The 9164-nt window shown below is 41.9% G+C and overlaps 1 protein-coding gene across 2 annotated transcripts in view; it reads right to left on the reverse strand.

Annotated features, from left to right (window-relative positions):
• atrx (ATRX chromatin remodeler) overlaps positions 1 to 8306 on the reverse strand; it is a 32938-nt gene extending 24632 nt beyond the window's left edge. Inside the window, exons 1-14 of one of the 2 annotated variants that reach the window (XM_063491831.1) lie at positions 8122 to 8306; positions 5883 to 5944; positions 5742 to 5791; positions 5501 to 5616; positions 5334 to 5414; positions 4714 to 4823; positions 4529 to 4596; positions 2481 to 4417; positions 1849 to 1918; positions 1275 to 1414; positions 1009 to 1173; positions 781 to 895; positions 590 to 689; positions 118 to 294 (exon numbers count right to left, since the gene is read on the reverse strand). In XM_063491831.1, the coding sequence (XP_063347901.1) occupies positions 118 to 294; positions 590 to 689; positions 781 to 895; positions 1009 to 1173; positions 1275 to 1414; positions 1849 to 1918; positions 2481 to 4417; positions 4529 to 4596; positions 4714 to 4823; positions 5334 to 5414; positions 5501 to 5616; positions 5742 to 5791; positions 5883 to 5944; positions 8122 to 8137 (3207 nt within the window). In that variant the 5' untranslated portion in view covers positions 8138 to 8306. Of the gene's footprint in view, positions 1 to 117; positions 295 to 589; positions 690 to 780; positions 896 to 1008; positions 1174 to 1274; positions 1415 to 1848; positions 1919 to 2480; positions 4418 to 4528; positions 4597 to 4713; positions 4824 to 5333; positions 5415 to 5500; positions 5617 to 5741; positions 5792 to 5882; positions 5945 to 8117 lie in introns of both variants that reach the window. The other variant, XM_063491841.1, reaches the window with a different exon arrangement.
• Positions 8307 to 9164: the final 858 nt, after the last annotated feature.

Consider the following 9164-nt stretch of genomic DNA (forward strand, 5'->3'; position numbering starts at 1 on the left):
CCTCTAACAACTAATATTCAGTGGAAACTCTTCATTTTCTTTCCACTTCCTACAACAGCTCACGGCTTTGAATATCGAGTCTATATTCCTGATAACAGCCGCACATTTCATCTTTACCTCTCGAAGTTTCTCCCTGAGTGCCTCTCTCTCAGCTATGCGCTTCCTCCTCTCCTCCTCTTCTTTCAGAGCATCCCTCGTCTCCGTCCGCAGCTTGTCATCCTTCAGAATTTTGCGGATCTTCTTTCGGCCTTTGCGTCCTTCTCCATCTTGGTCCTCCCCGCCCTCCTCTCCACTCTGTGGAAATGAACATCAAGTTCAGCCCTCTGATGTTCAGCCCTTAGGCGCAGGGGGAAAAAAAAAAAAAAAAGCACTTCCTATGATCAGTAGCCGAGCAGCCCCATGATTGGTTTGTGGCCTCAATAATCCCCACAACACACTCCAGGGTAAGTTTAAATAACATTTTAAACGTCATGCATGACTTGACTTGGTAAATTTCACGTGGCTCCATTTCCTCTACCTAGTAATCCTACTATGAAAAAAGAAGCTTTGGGACAGTTTAGGAGCACCAAGTGCACTGCATTTAAAACACCTTCTCATTGCTTGAAGAAGAATCCTGAACTTTGATCCTGCGTCGCTTCTTCTTCTGAGCATAACTTCTCTGTTTTTCATCATCCTTCTTCTTCGCAGCTCTGCAGGAATAAAAAGAACAATACTAGATTTGTCCGGATCCACCACCAGTGAAATAAGTCACCACCACTGGTTGGAGTTCTTTCTTCTCACCTGGTCTTTCGACGCTTGTCTTCATTGTCTGAGTCGCTAACCACCTCACTCACGGCTGACTCTGCACTGGACTCTGGCTTTTCAAAGTCTGAGTCTGCAGAGTCATCACTGTCCACTGAAATGCAAATAAAAAAACAAAACGAAAACCTGTCATCTAACCGCTTCTTCAAATATTTTAACCTCAAGTAGGACGTGGCACAGAGACTGAATTGTAATTTCAGAACAAACCTTTCCGTCCCGACTTCTTCTTGCCCTTCTTCTTCTCTTTCCCAGCAGCCTTCTCCTCTCCTGATTCACCCTCACTCAGTGAGAGTTTATGACGAAGCAGTTTATGGCGTCTGCCACTCTTCTTCACTTCGACATCAGAGCCAGAGTCTTCTGTATCCTCATCATCTTCATGGAAAGAAAAAAATGTTTTGAAAATGTTCATGAAGATGAGTATTATTAAAAAAAATAAATAAATAAAATCCTAGGATTATTTAACAAATTTCTACCTTGCTGCTCGTCTTCTTCATTTTCTTTTTTAACTTTCTTGGAGGACTTCTCCTCCTTTTCTGCCTCTTCATTGTCAGAGGAGCTCTCTGCTCCCGAGTAGTTTGATTTTATTTGGGCAAGAAGCATTTTCTTCGCAATCCTGCAGGTAAAGAGAAATAAAATTATAAAAACCTGATTTTACAAAAACATTCTAGCCCCAAAAAACGAACAAACAAATAAAACATTTGTGTGGAACCTTGTAAAGTTAGTGCAATATAATATAAATCAGAGCATTCGAACACCAGTTTCTCCTTTGAGATTGTTTCAATGTAGCAACTGAATACTACTGGTACTACGACACCATTATAAACACTGCTAAAAATACTGATATACCAGTGCAGCCTTACAGACAGTGTCAATTATTTGAAATGAAAGAAGAACAATTTCCTAGCTGTTTTTGTTTGCAATTTACAAAAATGACAAATGCAGCTGTTCGATCTGCTAATGCTAAACCTCACGTTTCACTGTTGGGACTGAATGATGTTGATACCCACTTGATGCCTAGTTGGGAGAATCAATTTCTTTTATAAGTACCTGTTCTCAGGATCGTCGTCATCATCGTCACAAATCCCAGTAATTCCCTCTTTAGTGTCCACTTCATCTCCTGTACAAAACACCACACATTATAGCAAACCTCTCTGACAGTTAAACAGATGAAAGACATTATCAATATAAAAAAAATTGCTAAATTAGAATGATTCCTTCACAATTTTCTTTTATACTGCCATGAACTTGTAGATGACTTTAATAAGAATAAAGAGAGTAATCAAAATTATCCCATGTATATGGAAGTATAATACAGAGTTTGAACAGAAGTCAGGGCTAAATGTCGCAATTATTTAGGTTACTACAGCTGGACAGTTCCAGTAAGAAATAAATTGCTGATATGAATCATTCTGGCTGAGGAGATATAAACTGGAGATATCTTTAAGAGGAACTGCCTTGGGTCAAAACTGTTGGCTTTGATGGTAATAGCTCAAAAAGATGCTGTTGTTTCCGCTGTGGTTAAAGATTAAATGTTAAAGTAGTTTTCCATACACACGTGTAGCTAACTGAAGGCCATGCAGGTCATTACAAGAAAAGTTTAAAACATCTCTGTCCTCCTGAAGCGCATTCATCAGCACATTTAATTTATTTAATTCATGTTGTAAAACTTCCAGGTGTACCTGAGGATTGAATAAAGGCTGCACTGCCCGCCAAAACGTTATCCTCCACAATAGGTTTGATCTTTTGCTCGTCGCTGTCCTCCCCAGAGGCACCTTCAGGCTCCTCTGCCTCCTCATCCTCATCACTAGAGGTCAACTGTAGCTTTGAGGATGTTCTAGAGCTCTTTCCCTTGCTCTTCTTTTCATAGGACCTCTTTGGCTTCGTCTCAGGTGAGTTTTTGCTTTCCTCTTTTGTGTCATCCTGCTTCTTTACACGGGTAGATCTCCTCCTCGCTACACCCACTTTACTGTCCTTCTCATCAGAGTCCGAGTCTGAGGAGTCTGAGCCGTTCCGTTTCTTCTTCTTGGAAGTCTTCTTACCTTTACTTGCTAGGTCTGAATCAGAGCTTACAGACTTCCTTTTGCGTTTGGACAATTTCTCTGCGTCTTCTGTGGATGGGTTTAGTTTGAGTGAATGCTTTTTAGAATTGGCGCTTCCCTCATCAGTGCTGTCGCCTGCTGTTGCTTTTTCCATCAGTACATCAGGAACTTCATCCGAATCAGAGTCAGCTGTCTTTTTATCAGAAGCCTTGGCCTGTTTCTCGTCTTCCTTTTTAGTGCTCCTGGATTTCTTGGAAGACTTGACCTTGTCTTTGTGATCTTCCTCTGACTCTGAATCCGAGTCAGAGGACACATTCTTGTCCTTATTCTCAGACTGCTTTCTCAAAGGAGTAGTCTTCACTCTGCTAGAGCGACGGCTGGGTGGTGGGCTCTTGGTTCCATCTACTTCATCAGAAGCGGCATTTTCTTCCTCCTCGCATTCTTGTTCAGACTTTTTTGACATCTCGGTGCCCTTTTCTTTGTTTTTGGACCTGAATGACCTTGACCCACACGTTGTAACAACTGGGACAGGAGTCAGTTTCACTATAAGGTTCTTTACCTTGGGCTGGGGCTGCTGAGTGTTTGTTGGGTTTCCATTAGACTGTGACTCAGCATCGGTGACTGAGGTTGTGTCAGCCTGTGACAGCATTGTAGAATCTGCAAGACTCTCCACCATCTGAAAAAGCTCTTCAGGAACCGAAGGCGGCACAGACATAATATCATGATCTAAGGACATTTCACCAGCAGACACCAGCCCATCTTCACAAACTTCTTTTTTAACTGTCCTTTGGGTTGCGTCAACTTCCGTTTGGTGATCTTTCATTTCACTCTGTTCTGACACCTGATCTTTTTCCACATCCTGCTCCTGAAGCGTCTCCTCATCCACCTCTTTAGGTGGATCGCTCTCACATACCGAATCTGCAATGTTGTCCGCGGTATCATTTTCTGCAACTGCCTCAACATTAGTGCTTTTTCTAACAACATGCTGGCCTTCATTGCCATTCTGCAACTCCATGTTTCTAAACTCAGGCTCCAAAGCCTCCTCTAAAGCACTGTGAGCTTTTCTCAAATCAGAAAGCACGGCCTTGAAGGCTTTCAAATGCCGATACCTGATAGATCTATCTCCCTGGTCCTCGGCTTCCTGTTGAATGAACTGGATGAAAGTATTGTTCAACCCAGTTGTAGTTTCAACAAGCTTTTTTGCTTTCTTTACAAGTTCTTTTGGTATGTGCAGTTTTCTGTAGGAGAATGTCATGGTCCCCGAGTCTTCTGTGTGTTCTTTTCCATTGACGACTGCTTTGTGCTCTTTGGCTGCTTTGTTCTTATGCTTCTTGCTCTCACGTTCCTCCGTCTTCTCCGTTTTCTTTTGCTTAAGCTGCTGTTTCTCCATGACGCGACTGCATTTGGAGACCAGATCCTGGAGGGGCTCTGATCTGCAGACATAACAGTGCCACTTTGAGTTCTCATCAGTAATGCCTGACAGCTCCTTCCTGCCCAGGTTGCGCAGAATGCACTTCTTGCAAAAGGCATTGTTGCAGTAGTCACAGCAGATGAGTTTGCCGCCTTCAGCACACCACCTGGAGAAAAAATATTTAACATGGTTTGAGGGCAAATAGCAAATGAGGTCCTCAAAAACTCCTCCAAACATTACTTTAAAAGAAATTCACTGTTTTATTAGTGTAGTGTACCTGCACTGCTCATCCATCCCATCAGAGTCTCTGCTGATGTCATCACTTGTATAGTATTTGTAGCATGACTGGAGGAAGAAGAAAGAACGTAAATATATATAAAAATAAAAATAAAAATAGTGAAAATGGTAGAACTTGTAATAATATGATGAAAATATGTGAAATGTCCATCTCAAAGTCTCTACCTTGCAAATAAGTACTTTGAGCACAGGATGAACAAACACAGAGTTACGCTGGAACTGGTTCACTTGTTTTCCACAGGCAGTGCAGTTTACCTTCTTCTGCAGGGTATCATCTACAGCAAGAAGGAAGAAAAAAAACATCACTTTCACAATCCACTTCATTTACTTGAAAATCTTATCCAGGTTCACTTTCAACGGTCAACATGACAAATCAGTGTGCCTATATTAATGTTTTCCCCTGTCTGAGAGAATGACACAATTCCAATCCCCTCACCCTTACTTTAAAAGTTAAGTTGCCTCTAACCAGTTAAATTACTGTCTCCAGTTACTTAAATGCAAGCCAGGCAGATCACTCTCATGGTAGTTTGAGGTCACGTGCCCACACCGTGGACTGCAGCTGGCAACAGGAGAATCAGGTCTACTGTTGCCAGCTGCACTTTTGGAGTACAAGTCAATCCACTAGACGAGGAACTCACTGAAGAAGCAGCTGATTCCTATTACCTTATTTATTGTCACAATGTACGTTTACTTTTACACCTCTTTTTGTACCACACCTGCCAAAAATCTGATTTAATTCTGTGAGAAACACTGTAAACACACATTTTAATGAGAAATATAATTACCTGTTTTTTTCTGTTTGAAATCCACTCTGAGCTTCATAGCACCTTTGTTTTCATTCCCAGCTGGCCTCATCACTAAAGTGCCTGAAGAACAAATCAGCTCCGTTTGCAACCCAGGCATCCACGACATCTTGCATAAAAATTCAGAAATACCTTCGTACAGTTCATACCTTTAGAAACACTCCCCGTGTTACTGTCTGAAGGATTGTCAGAAGTGGCACCTTCACTTTCGGCCGAGGACTCAGATCCATTCTGGTCCGTGTGCTTAGCTACAGAGGTGGGCTTCCTGCAATAAGTCAGGGAATCAACTTTAACATTTCAATCTGTATCATCTCTGCGAGCTATTTTGACCGCATACAAGTGCATAAGCAACAACAAAAGGCTGACATATTTAAGAAATCTGCTCCGCACCTCTTGTTGCGAGAAGAGGAGGGCTTCATAGTTTCTGCTGAGCTACCAGGCTGGCAACGATATAAAATATATTTTAGTTGCTTGAGAATGAACAAGTTTCAAACATTTAAAAAGTCTAAAACAAACAAGTGGTGAACTTACCTCTTCTTCCTTTTCCGCCATTTGGTCTAAGTGTGATTCTGAAGCAGCCAGACTCATTTTACCTGAAAAAACATTTGCAAAAAAAAAAAACTTACAAAAAAAAGTTTGCTTTCTGGTACCATATTACATCCGACAGAACAGTAAGAAACTAGAGGGAAAAAACACATTTAAAAAAGTACAGCTACATGCATTTACTGTATGAATCTATGTTCACATTCTGCATTTAAACTGAGCTTTTGTCTTTAATTTCAATCTAAACATTTCAGATCTTCTGTTGTACCATGGTGCTCTGCAGGCTGCTCTGTATAAAGCCCAAGACCAACAGCATATCACTACTATAAATATAGAATAACAAGAATATCAACAGCAGCAGACAAAATTATGATATAAAAGACAAACACATTACATTTTTCTTTAAGGTAGGGTGTCCAGCCCATTGGATGGCTTCGGAAAATGTAAAGGAGGGCAAGAATTTTGGACTTTGATTCTGACGTCCCTGCTTTAGGTGGCGAAAAAAGAAATAACTGTTTTTGCCTCCGTCCCAATTTTATAGCTATTGAGAGTTATATCTTGAATAAACTGGAGTTAATTGCATTGTGGTGCTCAAAGTGCCAAAACACCAAAATATGGTCTGTTTACTTTTTTTTTTTTTTTTTAAAAGGATAGTCCCACTCCTTGTTTTATAGTAGTTACTACCCCCCCCCCCCCCACCCCACTGTGCATCTACTATGATGAGAGGCTCCAGCTCTTCACACTGTAACAGGATGTAATCTTTCATGTCCTTCAGGTGAAATGTAACGGTTGCTAGGTCCATGCTTCCTGTGGTTGGCGGATGTAGACAAGTACAAGAGAAAAAAAAAATAGTTCCCACATAAAGCCACTCGCAACAGAGCTTTTCTTTTAATAACTATGGAGTTATTCTTCATGAGTGTATTCAGTGAGGCTTTAAGAAGCACGGGGAAAGTGGCATTTAGCTTTATGATGTGTGTATATGTGTAAATACTTACGCTATTGTGTACTCCACACACATGGAGAGATGCCAAACTGCCTTTCACTGTTCTTGTAACAGTAACAATAAAAAGCTATTCTATTCTATTCTATGATATTCAGAAAAGGGCCGATGTCTCCAAAAGTGCGCAACTCAGACCAAAACAATCTGTATTTGCTTGATAGGCCAACTGTTTCTCTAACGGTGATTTTATATATTTATATTATTTCCAGTACACCACAGCATGAAAACAAAGCTATGCCAACATTTATGTGCACACAATCCTACTGTACTTATGTCCCTCCAGTGGCGGTCTTCCGTAAACAAACTCCAACAAAACTGAACTAAATGCAGCTAAATGAGCTCCTGATGAAAACAAAAGCCAAACCGCAGGTTTTGCGAGTCCGCACAATCATACAATTAAATATACCGCTGTGACCTGGATGCTTTATAGACACATCTTTGGAGCATGCCGCTCTGCAGACAGAGCCGCTGCTGTTTATTTTGCCCTTTTGCGTCATCATAACGTGCTGATTAGATGCTACGAGATGTGAACAATCACTCGGGCTTGCTAGCAGCAGCCGGCCGTACGATTCCTACTCAGTTCTTCCGCGGGAGAAAGAAAAGAGCCCACCTATCTGTATTTGCAGCTTCTTTATCTTCAGCGAAGTCTTTCCGGGTTTTGACAAGTCACAAAGTGCCGACTATCAGGGATGCCAAGTTCAGCTCTGCTAATATTAGCCCGTTTACTATTGGTACAGAACTACTTCTTTTCACTGCCCCCGTGTTGCCCTGGCAACCTTGCAGTCTCGGCCGTTCACACAAGCTCCAGTGCATGGGCATGCACCGCTGCATGCACAGGCCTTTTTCTCCCTGTGACGATGCCATGACACCAACCCGCGCGCTAACCGCAGACTGGCACTGCCTCGTATAGCATCCCGACTAGCAATGCAACATTTAGCTTGCTCCAATTAACACAACGAAAACTACCACTCAATAAAAAAAATCAATCACATTTAGGATTTTGATCACTTTGACAAACATCCCTGTATGCGCATGTGTGCGTCTGAATATCCGTGTGCGCGAACTTGAGCATTGCCGGCCGCGCAGCTAACGGCTACAACCAAGCTAGCCTAGCTTGCTAACTAGCAAATAGGCTCCTATGGCCCGGCTCGCCGCTAGCTAAGACAAGCACGGCAATCAATGCAAAACTGACTTGTCTAAACAAACAAGACAAGTGTTCGTACCTACTTCTCGCCGTCGTCATTTCTTGACTGACAAACACGGGTTTTGTCTTTGGCCCAGGCAGCCCAGCTCAGTCGAGCATGCAGATTTTCACTAGTGTGAAAGCGAGAAGAGGCAAGAGAAAACCGAAACAACTCCGGTCAGTGAAGACAAAGCAGGGGGACCATCTTGCCGGATGGCTGTGGACGCAGTAAAATGGCGCGTCTAGCCTCAATCCTGTGCGGATTCCTATTGGCTGACCGGCTCGTGAGCTTTGGCGCTCTGAGTGGTCCAGGCTCTCCGGAGCTGATTGATCCTCCGAGCGAAAGCAAACATTTCCTCCATAAAAAACAAGAGCGGCAGCTGCTTTTGGCTGGGTTGTCATTCCTGTTGAAGCCTATTTACTGATAAAGGTGTACAGCACACAATTTCTATACATCTTTCTCGAGGACGACAGTAGTTCAAGTAAATATACATGTCGGATCTAAATACACAACATGTAGGATCTAAATACACATACCATTGTAAACCTCAAAAGTTTATAATGGGAAAGGTAATATAAGGCATGTAGCTACAAAAAGGGTGGAAACCACTGTTTAATCTTCAGCAGTAGAAATGACAAGTTATATATTATAAAGACATATGACACAATGTTAGAATGTGACAATGTACTAAGTTGAGCTTTACAAGCATCTAATGGTTTAAGTAAATAAAAATGACATTTGGTGCAGTCTGTCCTGTTTGACTGTTTAACCATTTATAACCAAGATTCATGCAGACCTTATGGACTCATTTTGTAATCTTGGCTGTAAAATCACTGAATAATTCTCATCTTTCAGGAACTACTTGAATGGTTGGGGAGCAAAGTATTGTGAAGTGCAACATGGTTGTTTTGTTTCTGTGTTCAGACAGCAGCAGCTTGTGAATGCCTACTGCAATACACTGAATATCCTTAAAGCTGAGTTACTTAACAGTACCTAAAGGTGGGGCCCTTTCTCAAAGGATGTCAGCCTCTCCGGTGCAAGGGCACAGCAATAACGAGTAGAAGTGTACAAATGTAAGCGTATTTA

Source organism: Pelmatolapia mariae, linkage group LG2, assembly GCF_036321145.2.
Source record: "Pelmatolapia mariae isolate MD_Pm_ZW linkage group LG2, Pm_UMD_F_2, whole genome shotgun sequence".
NCBI classification, from domain to species: domain Eukaryota; kingdom Metazoa; phylum Chordata; class Actinopteri; order Cichliformes; family Cichlidae; genus Pelmatolapia; species Pelmatolapia mariae.